Raw genomic sequence first — 27,536 nt, forward strand, 5'->3', positions numbered from 1 at the left:
AGTCACTTTATGAGCAATTTTAAATTTTAGGAAGTTTATCACATTCATATTATTTCAATTAGTTATTTTTTTAAGGACAGCTGCAGATTTTAAAAATGTCTTTTCTGAACACGGTTCACTAGACTGTAAATCTATAACCATGACTGACAGTAGTTATGATTATAGATTTATGTTCTTCCAAGTAGACTATGACTGATTTACCAGTTTATCCATAGTACATCCTCAGTCCAAAAAGAAACTGAAGTTTTGATAGAAAATAAAACACAGGCCAATTATAATTCATGTTCAAGACTAAATGAAGTGAAAACAGCACAAGAAAAGAATTAAGATTATTCAAATCATTTATTTCAATCAATATCTTCTCCCTCAGCTTCAATACAGCGTTTGGCATGGTCAATTAATTCGTTAAATGAGTTTTTTATATCGGTTTTTGGGATACTGTTGAGAGTCGTTACTGCCACTTGAACGTTTTCAATGTTGTCATATCGCTTTCTTTTCATGGGCAAATGAAGTCGGGGGGAAGAGAAAGAAGTCGCAGGGTGCTAAACAGGTGAATACGGCGAGTGATCCAACACACAAACTTGGTTTTTGCTCAAAAACTATCTCACAATGTTTGAACGATGAGATGGTGCATTATTATGCAAAAGTGACCAGTTGCCTGCATCACGATATTCATGCTGTATGCAACGAATTCTCGCTATCAATCGCTTCAAAACTTCGAGATAAAGCTCACCATTGACCGTTTGGCCAGGCAGAATGAATTCTTTGTGGATAATGCCCTTGGAATCGTAGAAACAAACCAGCATTGTCTTTACTTTTGACTTCTCCAAGCGACTTTTTTCGGATGCCCCTCTTCTGGTGGTCTCCATTCAGCACTCTGGCGCTTTGTTTTGGGCTCATACTCAAAACACCACTTTTTGTGGTGTATTGAGTGTTTTGAATATTGAGTCCTTACAAGAGGTTTTAATGAGGTCTTTGCAGTGTTCAATTCGATACATTTTTTGGTCATCAGTCAACTTGTGTGGAACAAATCGTGAATTCAATTTACGAAGGCCCAAAACTCTTGGTAAAAATGTTGTGCATAGTTGATTTTGGAATCCCCAATTCATCTTCAATCAATCTCATGGACGATTTTGGGTTTTCTTTGATGAAATCACACACATTTTGGATGTTAACTTCGCTCAGTCCAGTTTTTGAACGGCCTGGCCTTTCGTCCTCCTCAATCGTCTCACGACCACTTTGAAATCGCTTGAACCACTTGTAAACTTGAGTATGGGATAAGCATTCATCACCGTATGCTTTTTGAAGCATTCGATGATTCGATGAGCCGAGTTATAGTAACAAGAGTGACTGTGTTTTGACAAACGGTCGGAAAATGAGTTTCCAAGTTTAACACAAAAGTCAATCGCAGCTCTCTGTTTGAAACTCATTTTCCGACCGTTTGTCAAAACACAGTCACTCTTGTTACTATAACTCGGCTTCTAATGAAACAGATGTCATAAACAGTTGACACAACACTAATGAAGGTTGCCGCTTTCGACAACAAAAAGATACAACACTTGGCACCACTAGTTTCTTCTATTTTCGAAAAATTCGGTTTCTTTTTGGACAGAGGGTGTAGACCAATGTGCAGGAACAATTGTACCCTATACACATACCAGAAACTTAGAGTAGGAGTTGTTGCTTAGGGGAAAAAAAAGTGCTACTAGTTTGCAAGTTGGAGCTAGACTTCACTGACCAGTTATGATTATAAATGTACTTTTTTTATGCCCTTCCAAGCAACATGGTAGCTGATCTTCCAGTTGGTTCATAGGAGATAGTGCATAGTTTTTTTTTTAATTCTGGCTTTTTTTTTTTCTGATATACTCTGAACTTGGGGAATTGTGATTGCCTTACTATAATCTTTCTGAAGCAAAGGTTGAGGATTGGGTGAAGGATGAAGTATTTTATTTTTGTTGGAATTTTGGCCAGTAGATAGGAAGGCGTGATATATATGGTTGTGTTCGTTTGTAAGAGGGGCTCGTTAGAATAAAATGGCTCTGTGGATTAATTGTTTTAATAATACCACACTGTTCAGAGGGGAAGGAAAGATTATTATTGCATGGGCACCTCCAAGGAATCCAAAGACTCATTGTGGGAGACTCAAACTATCCATACAATATCTATCATATCCATTAACAGACAAAACACAGCTGACTCTGACAGCTCATCCCATTCATTCACCACTCTTTGAAGAGCCTCCATAGCTCAGTCGGTATGGACAAAGCCCTTTGGTCAGAAAGACCTGGGTTCAATTTCCATCCGTGATGTGAGGAACCTTTTTCTGGCTCCTTCGACAAAAGGTGAGTTAGCTGGTCTCATACAGAGATAGGGGGTTTTTCATCCTGCAGAACAAGCAAACTGGCCCTGTGAACACACACTGATTACAGTTGGGAATACTTAAGACGATCCTCCAGCCATAAGTCTGATTTGTCAGCTTATGTTGGTCCCAAGCCTGGATAAAAATAGAGGGGGGAATTGAGATGGTGCCGTACCTCCCCATAAAAAGGGCTCATGGGCATTGTATCATTATATGAAATAAATAAAATAATCACTCTTCAAGTGAAAAATCTCACACTCTTACCCAACTTCCAGTGATGACATCTTGCCCTATCCCTTCTAGCCAAATGCTGAAATATTTCCTCTGTATTAGTCCTATAAAATCCTTTAAATCGTTTCCATCATATCCTCTCTTTTTTGCCTGTCAGTTAACTTTATATATATATTTTCCAATTCTTCCATTTGTAGATCCTATTTTGATTATAATGTGATAACTAAATTGTATTGCATACAGTATCCCAAGCTGTTTGTGTTTTGCTTATTTTCTGTGCATCCATCTAAAACTATTAAATGATCTCAGGGCCAACTTTACCAATGTTGTCTTCATTGCTGTTTTCAAGTCCTTACTTTAATTATATTTGTTATACTCTCTGTATCACTTATTTCTTTCTTAATGCCCAGCATATTTCATTCCTTGCCATGTGGAATAGGTCTTCTTTAGATCCAAATACATACTATAACTTTAATTTTTGTCCTATATTTTTTTTTCTACACCTGTCTCAATGTGTATGTTGTATCATTTGTGCCTTCACCTTTCTTCATGCCTTACATTTTAATTTTCCCTAGTGTCTGGTTTGTCATTGTGTTTTAAGTCTCCATTTCTGGTTCCTGTATTTATGCTCTTTCTTCTCTTATTATTCACATTTAGTAGCTCTTCAAAGTACTTTCATCTTTCTTTAATTGCTTTGCTCACTTGTTTGGATATGGTCATTTTTAACTTTTATTAAAATTACATTACTAAGTTTTCCTAGCCAACTCCCTTTGTGTGGCTATTTTCCTTTAGATTATTATAAATCACTTTCTAAACTTCCACCTCTGCCATATTGATTTTCCATTTTGCAACTCTCATATTCCTGTTATTACTTTTTATTACTTTTCTTATCCTTGTTTTCATGCCATTTCTTCAATGTCCCTCTCCCCTCTTCTTCCCTACTGTTTCTTCTTATACCTTTCATGAAGATGTATCTTTTTATTTTATTCCATATCCTTTTCACATTGTGTGCTACTTCATTTTGTCTTGTACATTTTTTTTTTCAACATTTCCTTCTCATCACTTAACTTTATGTTATCTTTAATTTTTTTTTTTTCTTAATCTTTGTATTTTTGATGTTATGGTCTCTCATCAGGATTGTGTAGGTCAAAGCTAGATGTCTTTAGAGGAGACTTCCATGCAACCTTTTAAGGGATGATGAGATTGGAGCTTCTAACCTAATGTCCAATCTACAACTACTACCGGGGCTCACTATAAGAAACCATAATTGGGGTTTAATCAACCAAAATTGTATTCTTTGTTGGCTTCAAACCAAAAGACAGTGATGATACAATAATATGAATGCCATGTCACCCGGGACATTGTCAAGTTAAACAAGGCCTCGGCTGTTTTTGTTAGGCAACCAGGACAAATTGTGAAATGGCATGTCCTGGAACAAACTCCACATCAGCAGAATTCAAGATAGCCATCAACAGCAAGAAGGTAACTCAAGAGTTCATGCCTACATATAATTGGTGTTATCAAAACAGGTGAGAGTCTTCTGAATAACAACTGCAAGATGCCACCTACTAATGGGATGCACTATAAGGTGAGGATTGGACATTGGCTTAGAAGCTTGGGTCGGTTCTTCATAAATAATGATTAGGAAAAGGAAGGGTAGTTATAGTATTCCACACACTAGACACAAAAATAATCTTCTTGGAAGGCAGTTTCAAGTAGAGTGATGTGGGACATCAAACTGAGGAATTGGACAATGCGACCTATTATCCAAGTGATTTTGTACAGAAGAGAGGAATTTGATTAATTAGTGACCCATAGCTTACTGATTCACTATACTTCACACAGACATTCACTTTCTGCTGTATTTTCTGAAGATATTTTCATGGTCACTATTCATTAGAATTCATATCAGTAATTCTCTTGCTCTCCTGAATCTGTTAAGACTTATTCAGTTGGATAGTTAATCACCCATTTCCAGTTCATTTCCAAACATTCATTGGACAACTTTCAAACATTTCATCTCTGTTCATTCTGTCTGTTGCTATCTTATACATTTCCTGAAACATACAACCTAATGGCTTTGAAATGTCTTGAGGAACAGGAAGTTGAGAAGAAAGTTTCTTCTCAACTTTCTGTCTATCCATAGTACTAGTGTGTTTGTGATTACCATTAAAAAAAAAAATCTATAAATAAATCTTCTGATGCTATTTTATTTTCTCAAAGGGTGATTGCTGCTCCTCTTTCAAGAGTAGCAACTTTTTAGCTGCACCTTTTTGGAAACAGTTGGTGACTGTTCATCTTCCACTCTGAGATTGACTGCATTCCCACAGTTATTCCTAATCCTCAACATGTTGGGATGGTTGTCTTTAGGTAGGAGATGAATTTTATTGCTCAGTGAGACATCGTCTCTGCTTATTAAGGCCTGAAGTGGCTTGAAAAAAGGTCCATGTTTGGTCTCTAGAGCAGAGTTTGTGGATTATGTTAAAAAATAAAAAGGAAAACATACATATATATTAAAATTGATTAAAAATAGAAAATAATCATTAGTCCACAGTACATCACCTATGGTATAATAATCCCCCTCCCAACTTCACTTCCAAAAAAAAATTAAATAGCAATTCAAGTTTATAGCTTTCATCAAGATGCTTTTTTCCACTAATTCTTAACATAACAATGATTTATGACCCAACTAACCATATGTAAAGCAGAAAAATATACTATTAAAAATTCCATTAATGCATTGCATTTATTAATTATTTGACTGCCATAAGAAAATTTATGCTGACTTGTTATACTCCTCAGCTGTAATTTCATAAGGCATTATCTCAGATCACAAGAGATGGACGTACAGATGTTATATAACATTTTATTCCTTGAGTCTGAATGATCATTTAGAATAATCAGGTATTAGAATTTTTAAAAAAAAATAAGAAAACAGCTGAAATATCAAACAGCCTGTTTAGTTCAAAGAAAGAACTAAGCCCCATTACTCATTGAAGATTGTATACTATATAACACAATAGCTTTCCCCCCCCCTTTTTTTTCCCACCCTCATAAGAATAGATGTGTTCATAAAACACTTTCAGCATTTTTTTATTTGATGTCTTTTGTACCTGAATTCATGTTTGTAAAATTTTAGAATTGCAAAATCTTTCTCAAAATATACTTAACCGATTTGCCTATCTGTTTAAAAACAAACATTCCAACATTAATAACAAACTTAACAAACTCCTGGATAGAATAAAATGTAGTGGTTTGTTGTTTTGTAGAATGCAAGACATTAGTTTTTTATTTAGTTCTGACTGTCCATTTGTGAGATTTTTCTGATGAAAGGCATGATGGTATTTAGGTAGAGATCCAGAATGAGTATATTTCTGATTATGGATTAATTTTTTAATACGTTGTGGATGATATCTGTTGTTTATGGGGATCTATCTGTTGCTAGTTTGTGCTCCAAGTTTCAGAAAAACAAATAATTTTAATGCTGTGAATTGTTCTCTTACCTTTATCTTGGTGTACATGTAGTGTATATGAATAAACCCTTTAAGTGAATGGGAACATCAAGTCTTGCTGCCCACTATTTAACATCATGCATGGTAAGGCTAATTGAAAGAAAACAAACTTGCCACTGCCAAAGAGTGATAGGTCTTTCTGACTAAACAGTGCATGCTGCATTGATCTAACTGTGCTATGAAAGTACATCGAAAATGAGATTTTCATTAAGAAGTTGGTGAGGTTCTTATGAACAAGTCTGCATTTAATACATAATTATGTCCATCTGTAACATTTAAAAATTCAAGCTCTGAAATAATGCACAATTACAACTGTGTAATCTAAAGAATGCCACTGTCAGTTTCTGTAAATCACTTGTATGCCCTAATCTGCTTTTTAACTGAAACCATTATTTTTGGATTTCTTTTTGTATATATACTCAGATAATCTTCCTCTTCGGCATTTTTTTTAAAGAAACAGTAAACTATTTCTTTGTTTTAATTCCATTGGAATGTGTATCATTAGATTGTTACAAACATCTGGCAATACATTTTCAACTTAAAAAAAAATTATTTTTTTTAAAATAATTTCTGTAGAATGTGTGATTTCCTAACTTTTTTCCCATTTCTCTTTTGCAGTGACAGCAGAAATATGTAGCAAAGAGAGGTTTGGAAATACATATTATCTCACTTGTCCTGGTCAAGGAGATCCACAGAGCCATATTTACTGTTGTGGACCCAAAAAATTGCGTTACTGCTGTAGTTATGCTGCATATACATCAACAATGTAAGAATAAAATTTGTCATTTTTCTATATCTTTAAATATATGGTTTGTATACACACACACCTCACAGAGTGGTATAATATATGAGGATGTTGGACAGGAAGTTTTTTTAATATATATTTCTTGCTTGAAATTACAAAAATAATAAAGCAGGCTTATGCCAGTCTAGTAATATAAGACAAAAGTGTGTTATCTGAACCTTAGAATGCTGAATGGACATAAACATTACGTCAAGCCACATGACTCACATTTTTTGCTACTCTAATTGGAATCTGTGAGTTAAAACTCCTAGTACTTTCAATTGTTATCTGGGTACTGTTGTGCTAAACACTAATTTGCACAATAGCACTTTGCAAGTGTTTATTAAAACATCACTATCTTTAAATTTATGAGAATTACCATTGTGGTAAGTTTTCCACTGTTTTTTTTTTTTTCATCATCTATATCAATCTGTCGTCCCTGTTAACTTGCAAGTGCTGATAGGTTCAAAAATAGTCACTATGTCTACATACAAATGATACAAATTTGAAGTCTTATAACTTTTTTTTTTATTGAAGAATGAAAAGAATAGAATGAATAATTACATTGATCATAGTCAGTATGCTGAGAGCACAGGAATCAATTTTGAAACAGTTGGCACTCTTTTCTTGATCACGTAAAATTCTTGAATAGATTTTATAACGTCTACATCAAAATCATTCAAAGCTATGGTTTCGATGGTTTTTTTTCTCTGGTGCTTTTTTTTTAGGAGATTTAAATGTTGGCTTACCTTCACCTTTTGATTCCCTACGAATTCTTTTAACAGTCGACCCCGATACGCCCGCAATTGCACTTGCACGGTTTATGACTTGAGAAAGGGAACAAAGAGACTGCCTTTTAACGATTCTTTTTCGCAGAATGTCAGCACATTATTCAGTATTCTTTTGCAAGAGCTACTGAAACGTTTAACAACAGAACTTGTTGACTGTACTCGATCCATCATACAAATTAATAATAAGAAAATAATGCAAAAAAGCGACAACAAAAATCAAGCTACTACTAGTACAGTGACAGACAAGAAAGCACGTGATTTCGCATGTTGGCGACCAATTTGTACATCCTTCATTTCTTTCTCCCCTTCAGCATGAATCGACTATTGGCAAAACGCCAAGCAGAGATCTATAAATGGTGGGCGTACTATAAAAGTAGCTAAACAAATGGGAAGGCTTTGGTAAGAATAGAAAAAATAAATATCAGGAAGATGGTAAAACGCTTTGGAGGCTATTGAAATAGCTCAGAATAATAATGTATAAAGAATCAAATGGTAAGAATATATGAAATAAATATCAGGATGATGGCAAAGTGTTCTATAGGCTATTGGAAAAGTTCAGAAATGAAAGAAAAGAATACTGTAAAAGGAATCAAAGATTATCGGTAAAGATAACATGAAAGATAACATAAAGATAACAAAGATCTGTATTTAAGTTTTGTCGATTTGGAAAAGGCATATGACAAGGTGCCAAGAGAGAAGCTATTCAATACGCTGCAGTTATATGGTGTCAATGGGGCATTATATCAAGCAATACTTAGTCTTTATTTGAGTTGTGAGTCAGCAGTTAGAATTGAAGGAAGTACAGGAAGATGGTTTAATGTTAAATCTGGTGTGAGACAAGGATGTACATTATCCCCTCTGTTATTCATTATCTATATGGATCACATTATGAAGGAATGTGGTATTAAACCTGATATCAAAATTGGAGATGTTAATGTCAGCTCTTTGCTTTATGCGGATGATGTTATACTTCTAAATAAATCCGCTACAAGTCTGCAAGATTCTCTGACTAAATTGAATAGCTGCTGTAATAGATATGGTATGAAGGTCAGCAATAAAAAGACAAAGACAATGAAAATAGGCAGATTCATTGAAAATGTCAACTGTGTTGTGAATGGAGAACCTGTGGAACAAGTAAAACATTTCAGCTACTTAGGCACAATTTTTACTGAAGATGGTAAACTAAATATAGAAATAGACAACAGAATCAGCAAAGCTGGTATCGTGGGAAGTCAATTGAATAAATTCATATGGAATAAGAAAGAAATTAGTCGGAACACTAAATTAGCTGTATACAAGACTGTGTTCAAACCAATTTTAACTTATGGATCTGAGAGCTGGGTCAGAAATAAAACACTTGACCAAAGACTAGAGACCGCAGATATGAGAGTCCTAAGAAAGATTAGAGGCGTGAACAGATGGCATCAATGGCAATATCATATTAAAAATGAGAATATTAGGAAAGAACTTGACATTGTCAGCATCCAGGAATGCATTAGCAGAGCGAATCTCAGATGGTATGGTCACTTAAATAGAATGGGAGAGGAAAGATTAGCAAAACAAGTGTTCTCTGCCAGGTTGGCAGGAAAACGACCCAGAGGAAGACCAAGATATAGGTGGATTGATACGGTACAAAGTGCCTTAGACGATAGAAATATAAGATCTGATAATGTTGGAGTCTTGACAAGTAACAGACTGATTTGGAGGAAAATTGTAGATAGGAAGTTAGTAATGATGTAATTTTTTCATGTAGTACTGTCATATCCTGTACACCCCTTGAGGGTACATGGCAGGAATTTGATGATGATGATGATAACATGAAAACTGATAAGGATTTCCTACATGTCTAGAGTAATTACTCTGAAAGACTGTTAAACGGAACACTCAGTGACAGAACCATAGTAGAAAATTTTCAAGAGGAATGCAAAGAGGAGTACATATCAATATTTGAGGTGGAAAAAGCTATTAAAAACTTAAAATGTGGAAAGGAAGCTGGAGTAGATGCTTTGACAACCTTACTCAAATCATCTGGAATTTGACCTTCTGACCAGGCACTCTGAATTATGCAGTGTAACCACTGCAAAACTTTTATACCTGCATATTTAAGCATTTCTGGTTGAATGTCATCTACTCCAGCTTCCATTTTAAGTGTTTGAAAAAAGGAAATAAAGCTAAATGTGAGAATTGCAGAGGAATTTATGCAAGCATACTTGAAAAGAGGTTGACAAAGATTGTGGAAGAGATACTTGGAGAAGAAAAAGTTGGGTTCAGACCAGTGGTTAAATTCTAAATGAATAAGTTCCAGGGCCCTATACAAAATAACCAATTGTATTTACCTTTGAATGCTATCCAGGGAAGTTCCAAACCTACCCATCCCTTTCATCAGGTGACTGTTGATATTGACTTTATATACACATTCAAAACTGTAAACAATCATTGAATAATAACACAATAATGTGGGCATAATAATTACGTAAAGGAAGAAAAGTCACAAAACCAAAAAATGTTCCTACAAAATAACCAGTTGTATTTACCTTTGAATGTGATCCACTGGTCGAGTGACCAGGAAGTCAGCAAATCTTTCCTTTCGTTCAGCCTATTTAATATTCTCTCATTGCAACTGATGGGAATTCTGTGTTTCTGTGGATTCATTACAGACCTCTTTCTCTTCAGAAACTACACACAAACTGTCATTACAAACCCGTTTTGTATTATCACTGTCATCCGAGCTATTTTTCCATTTAAAGAAAGTATCAATGTTCTTATCTATAGTTGAAATACCATACTTACTCGAATATAACTCGCATCCCTGATTTTACTTTTCAAAAAAAGAAATTAAAAAGTTTCACATATATAGTCGGGTCTCTTTTTATGCAGTAGATACATTCCACAGAAAACGGCATATAAAAAATCGCACAAAAAAGACCTAACTTACGTTGAAAAATTAGGGATATGTTCCACTTTTCTAAAATTGCATAAAACCGAAGCAGTGAATTAAAATAAACCTAAAATCGCATAAAAAATTTATAAAAATTCAGGAAAATAAGAATGCCTAAGTTTGTTTTAAAGCTTTATTCATTTAATTTTATTGAAAAGTAACAATTTTTTTTTTACATTTTGTCATCAGAATTATCGTCGCTATTACACAATATTCGGCAATGTTTACGAACTGGTGCAAAATCGCTTTCATCACCAGAAGAGATAGTCAGCGCATCAGATCTGTATGGTTCTTCACAAACAGAATAAGCTTCACCCTTGTTTTGTGCTGATTTTTTTTCTTCTGACAATGTAATCAGTTATTAAACTTTGCGATGATGATTTTACTAATTTTTTTATAAGCTTGCGATATCCAGACATACAGTTCTTCAGCTCATGTTGAAATTTAAAGGAGCGTTCAGAATTTGTGTCATTAACAAGAAAATGATTTTCCAATTTATTGCACAGTTCAAGACCTACTCGAATTATATTTGCAGTGAGCGGCTTCACTATTGTTTTCTGGATCTTTGATGATATCTAAAATTAATCGATATCCAATAATATCACATCACTTAAGGCATTATCCACAAGCAATTTGTCTACATCATTCTGGCTAAATGTATCAAAACCTTCTCCACCAATTTCCTGTGCCAAAGTAATGATTTCAGCTGATAATGTAGATGTTTGCATGGTTGCACTGTTTGCAACACATCCAGGCCAAGCTGCTTTCTAGCAGGCATTTAAAGTTTGTGGTCTTATTTCAGTGATAGCAGATGCAACATGATTTAAGCAGCCCAAAATAGAAAATTTTTTCCAAATGTCAGTTACTGTTAATGATTTATTTTCTAGTTTATCCAACATAAATTGAAAAATGTGCTTAACGTAATAATTTTAAAAGTAGCAATTATGCCTTGATCCTAATGGCTGAATAACGCTTGTTGTATTGTGGGGAAAAAGCACTACCTGCACATTTGGATGTTCTAAATGTGGATGAATTGGTGCGTTGTCAATAATTAATAAAACTTTAAAATCGAGAGCATTTTGCTTCATACATGTTTCCACTTCTGGTACAAAGCAATTATTGAACCATTCAGTAAATACAGCAGTTATTACCCAGGCCTTTGTATTAGCCATCCAATGTACCGGTAGCTGTTTTAGATCTTTGCCTTTTAGAGCACATGGTCTTGGAGATCGATTTACTAGGAGGAGGTTTCAACATTCGATTTCCTGATGCATTGCTACAAAGTAGCAATGTTACCCGATCTTTGCTTGCTTTTTTCTCAGACTTTGCGATGTAAGTTCGACTAGGCATTTGCTTCCAAAACAATCCTGTTTTCGTTAAACACTTGATCGGGACAATATCCACCATCTTCAATAATTTTGGCTATTTTTGGCTGCTTCTTCATCTGCTGCTGCAACATCACCTGTAATATTCACGTTATGAAGTGCATTCCTTTTCCAAAACTCGGTTAACCATCCTTTGCCAGCTGAAAATTCTTTATCAGCCTAGGAAGCGGAAGTAGACGGCTCCATTTGCTTCATCTGTTCATAAAACTGAAGAGCTTTTTGTTTAATTAAATGACCACTTATAGGAATTCTTCTTTGAGTTAATTCTTCAATCCAAATTACGAGCGCTCGTTCCTTTTTTTCTAATAAAGCATCTCTTGAGTATGATGATAATTTGGCACCACTTAATATTGTGCCAGAAATGACAGATTTTTTTATTGCAACTTTATTCTTTTTAATTGCTCTTATAATAGATTCGCCTAAATTAAAATGTTTACATAAGCATTTACATTAAAATGGTATATACGTTTTGAAGTTATGCAACGCATAACTTCAAATCCGCATAAAAAGAGACTTGAATGTACCTCACACATGAAAAAAAGCTTAAATATGTTCACGTTGGGCGATAGTAGCTTGCCCTCCCCAAACAGCCACTATACTGCACTAGGTAAGAAAAACAAGTACTTTTATTATGTTAGTGAATAAGGTATGAGCAGTCTGTGTAATATATTTCTCAACAAATAGTGCAATTAGAGACAACTGGGATAAAAACGACACTAATTAATGAATCACATGTCCCCTCATACGGAAACTATGCTTGTTTTGCTTGAGTCTATGCTGTATAGACTCAATCAAAACCATATGTTGCACCTGCAAACACGGTATCTAATTAAAAACTATTGTTATTAATTAGATGTGTGAGTTCGCCTGCCTCCCCAAAGCAGTAGTAAAATTCAACCAAACGTGTTAAAACTAAGAAATATATATATATATATAGTGAATGTTGTTATGGCAGTTTCGCATATGGAATTCGGTTGAAGAGAGTTAGCATTTCAACTCAATTGTCGGCTATTCTTTTATCTTCTGGTCGCACGATCTTTTGTTAATACCGCACCAGTCATATGCACGTCTTAATAACCTGCCATTTCTGTCTGTTTCGTGTTAGGCTTAATTACCATAAAGGGAGAAAAGTCACAAAACAGAAAAATGTTCCGGAGCTGAGTCCTAGCTGAATTTAACCACTGGTTCAGACCAAATAGAAGTTAAGGTCAGTTTTTCACTTTACAGCAAATAGTTCAGAAATCATGGGAATGTGGCAAGGATTTGTACTTAAGTTTTGTAAATCTGGAAAAAGGCATATGACATGGTGAGTAGAGACAAGATTTTTACAACACTACAATTACATGTAGTAAATGGAACATTATATAGAGCAATACATAGGCTATATGTAAGTTGTCAGTCAGCAGAAAAAATTGAAGGAAATACAGGAAGATGGTTTGATATAAAATCAGGGGTAAGACAGGAATGCACATTAACTCCACTCTTATTCATCATCTATATGGGTCATATTATGAAAGAAGTGGCATTATGTCTGATATTAGAATTGGACATATCAAACTTAGTTGTTTGCTTTATGCAGATGTTGTCATATGCCTAAACATTCCTAAATGTATTCAGAATTCCAGTACAGGTCTCTAGGATTCTCTAACTAAATTGAATTGCAGCTGTAATAAATTTGGCATGAAAACAGCAATTAAAAAGACCAAGAGTATGAAAACAGGCCGGAACATAGAAAACTTCATCTCCAAATGAATGGAAATCCTATAGAACAAGTAAAATATTTCAGCTATGTAGACACAGTTTTTATGAAAATGGCAAGTTAAATCTGGAAATAGACAACAGAATAAGCAAAGCTGGTATGGTGGGTAACGAGTTGAATAAATTTATATGGAATAAGAGAGAAATTAGCCATAACACCAAACTAAGAGTATACAAGATTGTTCGAATCCATTTTAAGTTATGGATCTGAGAGTTGAGTTAGAAATAAAGCACTTGAACAGACTAGAGATCACAGATGTAAGGCTTCTGGAAAAAAATCAGGGGAGTGTATCGATGGCATCAATGGCAGAATGATATTCAAAATGGAGACATTTGAAAGGAACTTGACACTGTTAGCATTCAAGGATATGTCAGCAGAACTATCTAAGGTGGTACGACCACTTAAATAGAATGGGTAAGGAAAGGTTAGCAAAACAGGTGTTTGATGCCAAGATGGCAGAAAAGATACCCAGTGGAAGACCAAGGTCTAGGTGGATTAATTCAGTCAGAAGTGCATTAGAAATATGAAATATTAGATATGACAATAATATTGGAGTGCTAACAAGTAATAGACTAATTTGGAGGAAAATTGTTGATAGGAGATTAAGAATACTGTAAACATAATCATGTAGTGCTGGAAGTGATGATGCTGCTTACAATTTAACATGACCATGTGAAAAATATATCTGAACTACTTAATAGTGACTAGCTTAATACACTTGCTGTGTGAAAGCTGGATTTTACTCTTTCATATATCCTGATATTATTATTATTATTATTACGGGCAACTCCGGGAAGTCATTAGACTCATCGAGGGAGGCCCCAAATCATTTTCATCACAACTATTCGACATTCATACAGTATCTATCATACCTCGCCTTAAACTCATTCACTGTCACAGCATCCACCACAGACTCAGGGAGCGCATTCCACTCATTCACTACTCTAAAAGTAAAGAACCCAGCTCTAACACCTTTACTAACCACACTTTTGCCCAGTTTCCATGGATGTCCCCTAGTCCTCCCACAACCAGCCCTGTTCTCAAAAATATCTTCTGAATTAATTTTATAGAAACCCTTCAGTAATTTGAATGTCTCAATCATATCTCCCCTCCTCCGCCTATCAACCAATTTTTGCAACCCACAAATCCTCAACCTGTTCTCATACGGTTCATTCCACAGACCTGCTATCATCTTGGTCACTCGCCTCTGGATCCTCTCCACCTCCTCCACATCAAGAAGAAACCTAGGTGACCAAATCTGGGCACAGTAGTCGAGATGAGGTCTTATCAAGGCTCGATACAGAGGAACAATAACCTGCTTGTCTCTGCTTGTCAACGTATTCTTCAGCAACCAAGTGATTTGATGAGCTGATTTGGCCACTTTTGCAATGTGTCCCCTAAATTTTAATTCCTTATCCACCAACACTCCTAAATCTCGTGCCTCATCAATTTCCTGGAGAACGGTTCCACCAATGCAGTAAACTGCCTCCAATCTTTTCACACCAAAATGCATAACCTTACATTTTGCCACATTAAATTGACATCCATTATCCCTAGCCCAGACCTCCAATCTATCCAAATCATCCTGCAAAATTTTGACGTCATCTGCATTCACTATTGCCCTACCCAACTTCGCATCATCCGCAAACAATTGAACTGTTCCTCTCAGATCCTTTCCTATATCATTTATGAACAAATTAAACAGCAGTGGTCCAAGAACAGATCTTTGTGGTACACCACTAGTCACAGGCCGTCTTGTGGACTCTACTCCTGAGTAAACCACTCTCTGATATCTCTCCGTCAACCACCCTCCTATCCATCTCACCAACCCTATGTCCATTCCCATATGCTGCAATTTACTGATTAGAATTCCATGTGGTATCCTGTCAAAGGCCTTAGCAAGGTCCAGTAGAATCACTGTAAACCCATTACCCTTATCCAGTTCAGCCGTCACTGTGTTATAATACGTGAGCAAGTTACTGAGGCATGACCTACCCTTCACAAAACCATGCTGTCCCCGATACAGTATCCCATTTTCTTCTATCCAATCTTGTATTTTCCTCTTGACTATTTTCTCTAAGACCTTGATAATGATTCCTGTTATGCTGATTGGCCGGTAATTTTCAACAGCAGCCTTGGAACCACCTTTGTGCAGTGGAACTATTTTCCCCTCTTTCCACCCCCTTGGGACTGACCCAGTCCTGAGGCTCAAATTAAACAAAATGGTCAAGGGCACTGACAATTCTTTGGCCGCTTCACGTACGACACGAGCTGGTATACCATCCAATCCCACAGATGTATTGACATTGAGGTTCTGTAATAGACTAGTTACCTCTACTTCATTCATCACAATTCCAGTATAAGCTGTTGGTTCTTCCATTTCCGCAAATTCACCACCTGGATGATATACTCTTGCAAAGTGCTCGCTCAGTAATTCCACAACATCGACTGATTCGGTTACCTCCCTACCCTCAGCATTTTTTAAGATCATTCTACCATGAGCATTTTTCCTTTTACTTACAACATATTGAAAAAACTGTTTGGGATTCTCTTTAGCCTGCATGGCCAATTTCCTTTCGTAATCTGCTTTTGCTTTTCTTACCACCCTTGTTACCATCCTGGCCTGAGCTTTATACTGTTCCTGTGCCTGATGGTCACCTTTCTCCTTAAATTCCCTCCACAATTGTTTCTTTTTTTGCAGCTCAAGCTTAATAGTGTTATTCATCCATTTAACCCCTACCTGATTTATTATTCGGACTCTTGGTATACAGTCAACCATTGCCTCCTGCAAACAGTTCTTAACCACCTCCCATGCACTATCAACATCCAGCCCTTGCAGTTTTACATGCCGTGGCATTGAGCCAAGCACACACCTAAGCTTGTCATACTTAGCAGCCCGGTAATTCCACATGTACCCTGTCTTAATTGTAAATTCGACTCCTTTAGCCACCTCCCAAGTCATGACCTTATGGTCACTCTCACCAATTGGTGGCAACATGGTCATGTTCGTTACAGCTACATTCTCAGTTGCAATTACTAGGTCCAGCACTCTTTGCCCCCCTGGTATTTTCCAATACATGTTGCCGTAGATAGTTGTCCCTTAATAACTGCATAAAATCCAATTCCTTCCTCCCATTTGCCCTCTCCTCTTTCCAGTCAATGTTACCCTAATTGAAATCACCCATAATAATTACCCTCCTTCCACTCATTTCTTCTATTTGCTTATGCATACTATCCCCACCATCCACTCCATCACCCGGCCTATAGCAGCACCCAATTGTATATTTTTTTCTGCTAGATTCTATCTCACACCAAACAGCCTCAAATGTGCTTTTTTCCCCATCCTGCAGTTCAACTTCTATACTCCTTGGCTGAAGCTCATCAGCTATCATCAATAACACTCCTCCCCCCTTTTTATTCACCCTGTCACTCCTGAACACGCTATACCCGTCGCATTCAATCCCACTAGCTTTATCATCTTCTGTCAGCCATGTTTCACTAATACCGACAACCTGTGGCCTGGAAGTGCCAACCATGGCCAAAAACTCTTCCTTCTTGTTCCTAATACTCCTGGCATTAGTGTACATGAATCGCAGAAGCCCATTTGTCCCATCCCTACTTTGATGCCTTATACTAACTATCCCATTCTGATTTGTTGTCCGTTGTACTCTTCCGGGCATAATATACTCATTCATACACTTAACTGCCCCCCCTAAAGTCTGCATATCTACTCCCCCCCTCTTAATAAATCTAGTTTCCCTGAGTCTGTACATCCACTTCCACATCATTCATCAACACTCTTTCAAGTCTCCGTACACCAACTCCATTCAAATGTAACCCATCCATCTTATATAAGTCCTTTCGCCCATCGAACTCATTCCACACATCCACAAATTCCACACCACTCTCCATTAACCCACACATAAAGTCATTGGCAATTTTGGCCCTCCTCCTAAGCACTTCGCTGTCATACCGCGGTAAGATACTCACCATCCTAACTCTCTCACTCTTCTCTTTTGCTACCTCAAACAACTCCCTCACATCCTCTATCATTTCCATTTTGTCCTGTTTCAAATCATTCGTTCCTGCCACGATTATCATCTCTTTCACCCTCTGTTTTTGCAGTCGAATAGATTCGCTGACGTCCTTTATGTTCGCACCCGGCTGGTACGACTTCGTTAAATTCTCAATTATTACGCCTCTTAATAGCGAATCCCCATACAGCACTCGCTCCTTCATTTTATTGACGTTTACGAACATTCTATTATTTGCCGTCACAGACTTCCGCCGGTTATTTGTCGGTACGTTCAACACACATTTTTCCATACGCTCCAGTTGTCTTCTGGCTCTGTGAATCGCGTCATTCAAACGGGCAATTTCGCTACTCGCATTTATCTCACCATTTTCATTATCAATCAAATCATCCATTCTTTCTGTGTTTCTACCTTCATTTACACTTTCAGCGACGCTCTCACACCTATCTGGCACTACCACGCAATTCTCTAGTACACCGCCATTTTCTACATTCTGACTACCGTTAACGATATCAGTCTCGATACACGAAACGCGCTTGAAGTCCTCATTCTCTTTACACTTTCTACACACACATATATATATATATATATATATACATATATGATATATATATATATATATACATATATGATATATATATATATATATCAGGATATATATATACTCTCAGAGGGTATCAGGAAATTGATGATGGTGATATATGCATGCAATAACAGCTCTAGATTCAGCTGTTATGATTGTAAATGAAATCGCTGTGTGAAGTGCATTTCATAACAGTGAAATCACTGTTATGAAATGCACTTTTTTTGTAATTGCATATGATTATTCCATGTTTTTATATTTTTATTTATTTATTTAAAAAAAAAAAGACACTTTAAAAAATCAAAGAGCTATACATGCTTGTCTACAACAGACTTCTACAAACATCCATGACCTGTTGGTTGGAGAGCAGGTATGCTACCCATTCGGTCAACCGGGCTCTAAAAGAATCTACAGTCATAAATCAAAATATTCGTGACTTCTGCCATTTTAAAAAGCCTCTATATCTCAGTTGAATTCAACTGTGCTTTTGGCTGGAAAGACCTGGGTTTAATCCCATCTTGGATGGGAAGAACTTTTATCAGAGCTTTTCAACTGAAGGCGAGTCATCATCTAGGTAGTAAGGCTTTTTCCTTCTGAAAACTTGGGTTTTACATCCTGCAAAACAGGCAGATCTGCCAGAAGAACACACACAATTGACAACCACTATACACTGGTTGATGGTTCATCCTATCTGTAGATAGGATGAACCATCCTGTTAGAGCATAAATATGTATTAAATTAGGAATGTTGATGCTTTGATTTTTTTTTTTTTTTTTTCCCCCACTGCACTTTGCTTTTGTAAACAGAGAAGGAAATCTTGTGTTGATGTGATCTCATTTGAGAAATTTATTACTAATTTAACTGAAATTTCATTGGTTGTTTTTTTTAATGAAAATTAGATGCATTGTGTTGCTCTAAAAGAATTAGTTGCAATGTAACAATGATGTATATTTCCATATATCTATATGGAAATATACATCAGTTAGCAATGAAACAAAAAATAGTTTACTAGTTAATTTTAGCAGTATTTTCACTGCATGTATTGTAGTTATATAATTCAAGTGACTGAAATGAAGAATTTATTAACCATATAAACCATAAATTCATTAACCATAAAAACCTTAAATGTGTTAAAAAAAAAAAAGTGATGATGCTGCTTAAAATTTAACATGACCATGTGAAAACTGAAGGCGAGTCATCTGAACTACTTAATAGTGACTAGCTTAATACACTTGCTGTGTATTAAGCTGGATTTTACTTTCACACTGCTGGCACATTTAGGATAAATATGTGTGATTTCATCAGCTATATTTAAAGGCTGTTACCACATGCCTTACATAAGTTTCATTCTAAAATGAAAGATCATGAAGTTTAATTCTCATTCTAATGGAAAAATATAGCTCATAGCATGTCAGAAGGTCTTAATATCAGAAGGTCTAAAAGAATCAGTTGCAATGTAATGATGATAATGGTAGCTGTACACAGCAAATTCAAACTTTTTTCTTTTTTTCCCCCCTTTGGATATAAAACTTGGAGCATTTATAAATCTGGGGTGCACTGAATTCGAAATCTGATTTTGAAATTTCTGTACCATCCACTGTTTTAAGGAAAGTGAAATAAAAACTTTATAGATAAATTTTTAATTAAAACATGATTATTACAAACTGAGCCAATTTAAAAGAAAAAATAGTTGTGTGTTTCATTTGTAAGCATCATCTGAGGATTTCCTAGATAAAAAGTAGCATATTGGAATTTTTTTTTTCTTTGAACCACTTTTCCATGTTGTCAGTATCCTTATGAACATATAACCCACAGATTCATAATGCCTTCATCAGTTGATGTTAATGTAATTGTCACTGGATTTAATTAAGGAATTTTGAAAACTGACTTCAAGGCAACCCATGCATTTTTTTTTTTTTTTTTTTTTTTTTTTTTTTTCCCCACTATTTTAGTCTTTGTCAAAATTGGTGTCCTTCCTAATCGTTTGATTTGTGAGCTTTTTTTTTTTAATTTACTTATTTAGCTTCATTTATCTTTGGAATTTATTCCTCAAATAAATAAGTGCTTCACAGTTTTTATTTATATGTTATCATGAAGCTTAGTTTAATGTGAAGCAGTGGTAAGAAAAAATTATTTTTTTTCTGATGTAGAGGTACATACAGACATTCTTCTGTCCAGAAATCAAATTCTACCTAGCATGCCTAAAATTACAAAAATTGTAATTAGTATGCTAAAATCAATATAATTCATGCAAAGGATAAATCTTGTGATGTATTGTAATTTATGGTACCTTTCTAAATTGAATTGAATACAGGAGATATCTTTACAGTAGCAAGGCTTATACGTTGGTTAGACATAACTAGTAATTAGTTTACGGAATTAACAACGCAAATAAAGTATATTAATTAAAGGTAACTTTCATGAATCACTTCTATATTTCGGCAACGTCACATTGCCATCTTCAGGAACATAAAGATATGGTATGTGCACGCAGGCACCAACACAAAGCAAATGAGGAAGAAAGCAAGAAACTAATATTGTTCCTAAAGTCCTAATGGTGCCCTCTTGTGGGCTAATTTGAGTCTTGGCTGTTGGGCTGAAGTTCTCATAATGTAAGTCTCCCAAATTTGGGGTAGTTTCATGCACCCAAATTTGTTGAGGTTAGGAACGTTTTTTAGAGCTGCTAAAGATTCTTTGAATAATCTTTCGTATTTAAACTTGCTGCAATGAATTATTTTTGTTTTCTTCCAACGAATTTTATGGTGGGTATCTAAGGCATGGTCTGCCAGTCCAGAGCAGCTGTACTGGTGAAACCGGATGTAGTCTTTGTGTTCTGAAATCCTGATATTAGTTGTTCTGCCTGTTTGGCCAAAGTAGGACAATTTGCTGCTGCAAGGGACCTGGTATACACCAGGTAGGTCTAGGGGAAGTGGTTGGTCTTTGGTAGAGCGGATAAGGGATGCCAACTTTTTATATAGTCTGTAACAGGAAGTAAGGTCATATTTTTTGAGGATATTGGTTATTTTCTCAGAGGTGCCCTGGATGTAGGGGGATGGTGATAGACTTGGTGTAATCTTTATTGTGGAGGGGGGTTGTGGTTTATTGGTTTTAGTATTTTTTGGGGTTATTGCCATTGGCTAAGAAAGTGTTGAGGATGTGGTTTAGTTCAGTAGTCAGGGCCTTGTCATCTGAGCAGATTAATTTTTCCCTGTTATATAGTGTTTTTATAACCCCATATTGTTGTGAGGCTGTCCCCTCTATCTGTTCTACAAACAGATAGAGGGGACAGCCATGGGTTCACCACTTTCCCTGCCCTTGGCCAATTTCTTTATGGAGACATTTGAAGAGAAAGCCTTAAACTCCGCCCCACAAAACCCCACTATTTGGCTTCATTATGTGGATGATGTGTTTGCTATTTGGCCACATGGCTCAGACACACTCCACTCCTTCCTAACACTTAAACAACCAACACCCCAGAGTCCAGTTCACCTTAGAAAAAGAGGAAAACAACACCCTCCCCTTCCTAGACACTTTAATCACCCGCCAGCTTCATGGATCTTTGGTTTTCTCTGTTTACAGAAAACCCACCCATACTGGCCAATACATTCACAATCCCCCCCCCCCCCCTCACAACAATATGGGGTTATAAAAACACTATATAACAGGGCAAAATTAATCTGCTCAGATGACAAGGCCTTGACTACTGAACTAAACCACATCCTCAACACTTTCTTAGCCAATGGTTATAACCCCAAAAAAATCCAAAAAATACTAAAACCAATAAACCACAACCCCCCTCCCCAATAAAGATTACACCAAGTCTATCACCATCCCCTACATCCAGGGCACCTCTGAGAAAATAACCAATATCCTCAAAAAATATGACCTTACTTCCTGTTACAGACCATATAAAAAGTTGGCATCCCTTATCCGCTCTACCAAAGACCAACCACTTCCCCTAGACCTACCTGGTGTATACCAGGTCCCTTGCAGCTGCAAATTGTCCTACTTTGGCCAAACAGGCAGAACAACTAATATCAGGATTTCAGAACACAAAGACTACATCCGGTTTCACCAGTACAGCTGCTCTGGGCTGGCAGACCATGCCTTAGATACCCACCATAAAATTCGTTGGAAGAAAACAAAAATAATTCATCGCTGCAAGTTTAAATACGAAAGATTATTCAAAGAATCTTCAGCAGCTCTAAAAAACGTTCCTAACCTCAACAAATTTGGGTGCATGAAACTACCCCAAATGTGGGAGACTTACATTATGAGAACTTCAGCCCAACAGCCAAGACTACCAAATTAGCCCGCAAGAGGGCACCATTAGGACTTTAGGAACAATATTAGTTTCTTGCTTTCTTCCTCGTTTGCTTTGTGTTAGTGCCTGCATCCACATACCATATCTTTATGTTCCTGAAGATGGCAATGTGACGTTGCCGAAATATAGAAGTGATTCATTAAAGTTACCTTTAATTAATATACTTTATTTGCGTTGTTAATTCCGTAAACTAATTACCAGTTAGGAGATATCTTTCTCAAACAAATTACAGGTATCCTCGCTTAATGCGGGATTTGATTAACATGGTGAAATTAATTGCAGCAATCCCATGATATACGCCGCAAGAGATTTGATTAACGCGCCTTTAACCCTGCGAAGCTCGCAGCTGATCTGACAGATACATGCAAAATGTATCTGTCAGATCAGCTTACACAATTCAGTATATAGCATGGAGGTCATGAGTAGCTGTGCATTCACATGTTAGAGTGATATTCCGCACTGTTTTTTGTTATCAGTTTGGTTTAATAAAGGTTTGTGATATTTGACAGTAAATTGTATCTGCCGCGCCCTCTGATGTCAGTATAGTATGGTTTAGTTTTTTTTGTTTTTTTTTTAAAATTCTTTGTTCAATAATTTCTGGATTGTAGCTGAAAATAAATAAACCATCATGTATTATTACTGAAATAGAGAGCTAAAGGCTTATTTATCATACATGTTCTCCAGGAGATGCGCTTTAAATTTATGGAAAATACTAAGGAAAGTAATCTGGATCTTTCTCCACCTTTACTACGAGTTGCCCATAAGTTTGCTTATGCTTGCATCTGCCGAAACTTTTAGTTTCTATATATTCGGCACAAAACCATTGTAGTTTCTATATTCGGCTATGAAATAACGTTCGATTCAATATCCATTTAATTTGTACCATCGTGTATTATATTTGCAGTGTTTTTTCGTTATGTTTTATTGCTTGTTCGACGAGGTCTGAAGAGTCATTTTGCTTGTTATCGTAGAATTTATGCCGATAAGAAAAAAACTAAAACTGTTCAAACTACTCTTGATGACTTCTTTTGATAAAAAAAAAAATTGCGGTAAATAATGTGTGTACAAGTATTTATTAAACATTTACTTTGCATTCATTTTTTAGAAGAGTAGCATATAAAACGAATTATTAATACAGTAATCGATCATGAACAAATTGAAATTTTTACCATTAATTATTACATTTGATTAACGCGATTTTGATATATGCGGTAACATCAAGGGATTAATTATCTGCGTTAATTGAGGGATACCTGTATTTTAAAAAATGAAGGGGTATAAATTATTTTTTTTAAAACTGCTGCATATAGAGTTATGCAGAATGTAGTTGTTATCATTGCTCATTGTGCCTCTACTCAAGGAAAGTCTATATTATCTGATGAGTGAAGCTTCATCAAAGAATCAGAAATTGTGGCTGTAATCTAATCTCTTAATCCAATCTTATTATATTTTGTGATTCAAGAAAAATTAACCATGACTTAGTTTTAATACAAGTTTTTTTCCACAACTGATAAAAAATAAGTAAATAATAAATAAATAAAATCTGTAACCCACCCACATTACAAATGTACTATAGGTTTATAGAAGCCTTTTGTGGCTGGTAGCCACATAAAAAATATTTTAACTTATTATCTAATTTATTACTATTACCCCTTTCTATTTCAAACTCAGTATTCAGTCAGTTTTCACACTTGTGCATAAAAAGAATATTATGGATGTGTATGTGAGAGTAACAGCTTAGAAATAGTTTGTGTACATAATGAACTCATATTTTTAAGAAAGAAATATTAACTATTAAAAAAATGATAGAGAGCAAGAAAAAAATAAGTTGCCGGTTTAGATTAAGAAGTTGGTTGCTTGTTTTTGAGGAGATAAGTTAGTATGGAAAACTGCCATATTTTAGACACATCTTGATTTTGTTACCAAGTTTTGTAGTTGTGCTCACAGAAATTGAAACCTATAAACAGCCAATGGAAATCAAAGCTAATTCCACTCCTTCAGAGAATGTCACAGTAGTTTGTTTCTCTAAATTACATATATCCGATTTCTAACAATGATATTTAAAACATTGGAATTTTTGTTTGCCTATAATTGTTTAGTGTAACAGGTTTCTTCACTTTGTCTTGAAAAGTCAAAGTGAAGAAATAAATTTTGAATTTCTTTTCTTTACAAGAAATGCTGTAGTTATAACCAAGAATGTGATTTGTCTTTTTTTCATGGAATGGTGACAGACTCACAAGTCAGCTATACTATACAGTCTTCGATGACAATATATTGTTTTATATGAAAAATATGTGCATGCACAGTTTTAACTTAAAAAAATAAATAAAATAGTTGGAATATGTGGTAATAAATTCTTTACTATACTGCTCAGATTATGGATGTTTATGAATAAGATGGCCAACTTTAGAAAATCACAAATCATTATTTTCACATTTTTTTTACATTACATTACAAAAAAATATCATGTTGGAGACTTAATGGATTATATACAGATTGTATACATTCTTTATTCCAGTGGAACCACCCTTACAACTGAGCTTGACCACATACACAACACTTTCCTCTCCAATGGCTACAGCGATCAAAGTATTAAAAAAATAATCAGGTCCTCCCACATTCCCCGGTCTTCTCTTCAGAAAGAGTTTAAAAATGCCGTCACCATACCCTACATCCGTGGCACATCCGAAAAAATAGCCAAGATTTTAAAATCAAGATTTTATAACCTATCCACAGCATTTAAGCCCACTGCAAACTTGCTACTCTTATCCGTTCTACAAAAGATCAGCTCCCTCCTCTCTCAGTGCCTGGAGTCTATAAAGTACCCTGTTCCTGTAAACTGGCATACTTTGGACAGACAGGCAGATCAACTACTGTCCACCTGGAGGAACATAAGTCATACATCTGCAACCACAACTATGGTCAGTCAGGCCTGGCTGACCATGTCTTGGATACAACCCACAGAATCTAATGGAAAAAAACCACCATGCCCCACCACAGCAAATTCAAAAAAGAGAAACTATTCTTAGAATCAGCAGCAGCTCTCAGGAATCAACCAAATCTTAACAAATATGGTTGCATTAAGCTTCCTAAGATTTGGGAAACGCTTATCAGCAGAGGTCCCACTTTACATTTCAGGCCACCTACAACTGCCCTTAGAGGGCACTCAACCTAGATAGGACTTTAGTGTCACCCACGTGGTTGGGCTTAGTATTGTTTGTTATTTGTATATATATGTTACATTAGTTTTTTTGTAATCCCTGAAGATGTCTCAAACTGAATTTTAAAAAAATAAAAAAAAATATATAGTATCCTTTTTTTATTGTATAATAAACATTATCACATTCCTGATATGTATCCCTAGAGGAGTATAGGATGTTACAATAACACTACATGAAAAGTTTACATCATTACCTATCAATAGTTTTCCTCAAGATTAATCTGTTATGTCAGGACTCCAGTTTCCGTCACCTAGATTTTGGTCCTCCTCTGGATCTTTTTCCTGCCATCTTGGCTTCTAACACGTTTTGCTAACCATACCACCTTAGATTAACTCTGCTAATCTAAGGTGGTATGGTCGATGAATGCTAACAATGTCAAGTTCTTTCTTAATATCTTCATCTTTATTATGATTCTGCCAGTGATACCATCTGTTCATGCTCTTAATCTTTGTGAGAACTCTCATATCTGTGTCTTTAATCTTTGATCAAGTGTTTTATTACTAACCTAGCTCTCAGAACCTAACATTAAAATTTGGTTTGAATACTGTCTTGTATATAGCTAGTTTAATTTTTTTGACTACTTTCTCTCTCTCTCTCTCTTATTCCATATCTATTTACTCATTTGACTTTCTACCATACCAGCTTTGCTAATTCTGTTCTCTATTTCTATATATAATTTACCCTTTTCACTAAAAATTGTGCCTAAATAGCTGAAATGTTTTGCTTATGTTGTAAGTTTGCCATTCAGGATTCAGTTTGATGTTTTTAGTTTTGATGTTCCTACCTATTGTCATAGTTCTTGTCTTTTTATTACTGATTATCATACCAAATTTCTTATAGCAGTTATTCAGTTTAGTTAGGGAATCTTGCAGACTTCTATTGGATTTCTTTAGGAGTATAATATCATCTGCATAATGTAAAGAGATAAATATCTAATTCTTTGTATTAGGCACAATGTTACTTTTCTTCATAATATGATCTATATACTTTCTTTTAGGGTTACAGTGATCAGCATTCATATTTATAAATTTAGGGATGTGTTGAACAGATTATTTTATTAATTACTCGACCCCTGTATCGAGGTCATCGTTGAAAGGATACAAGTGTATAAGGAACCAAACTACATGCTGTAGCTCTGTATACATATTTCCACACGACATCACGGCCCCCTTTGTCCACATACTCCGCTCCAGATATTTTGTGTGGCTTTTCTTCATAATATGATCTATATACTTTCTTTTAGGGTTACACGGTGATCAGCATTCATATTTATAAATTTAGGAACGTATTGAACAGATTATTTTATTAATTACTAATAAAATAAAACAAAATTTGACGTTTCGACACCTGTATCAAGGTCATCGTCGAAAGGATACAAGTGTATAAGGAACCAAACTGCATGCTGTAGCTCTGAATACATATTTCCATACGACATCACGGCCCTCTTTGTCCACGTACTCCGCTCCGGATATTTCGTGTAGCAAAACAATTTTTACCTTCAAAAAGAAGATACAGCCATGGGTTCACCGCTTACCCCCCCCCCCCCAATAGCTAACTTTTATATGGAAGACTTTGAGCAACGTGCTCTAGAGACAGCATGTTTAAAACCCAAAAT

At 35.6% G+C, this 27,536-nt stretch overlaps 1 protein-coding gene across 2 annotated transcripts in view; it reads left to right on the forward strand.

The window, feature by feature from the left end:
- LOC150106617 (uncharacterized) overlaps positions 1-27,536 on the forward strand; it is a 63,309-nt gene that overhangs the window by 16,312 nt on the left and 19,461 nt on the right. For both annotated transcript variants that reach the window (XM_090392579.1, XM_090392580.1), the window contains exon 2: positions 6,721-6,868. In XM_090392579.1, the coding sequence (XP_090248705.1) occupies positions 6,721-6,868 (148 nt within the window). The remainder of the gene's footprint in view (positions 1-6,720; positions 6,869-27,536) is intronic.

This window comes from Typopeltis vanoorti, chromosome 5 (genome assembly GCF_054136105.1).
Source record: "Typopeltis vanoorti isolate ZY-2024b chromosome 5, IOZ_Tvanoo_1.0, whole genome shotgun sequence".
Classification (NCBI taxonomy): Eukaryota; Metazoa; Arthropoda; class Arachnida; order Uropygi; family Thelyphonidae; genus Typopeltis; species Typopeltis vanoorti.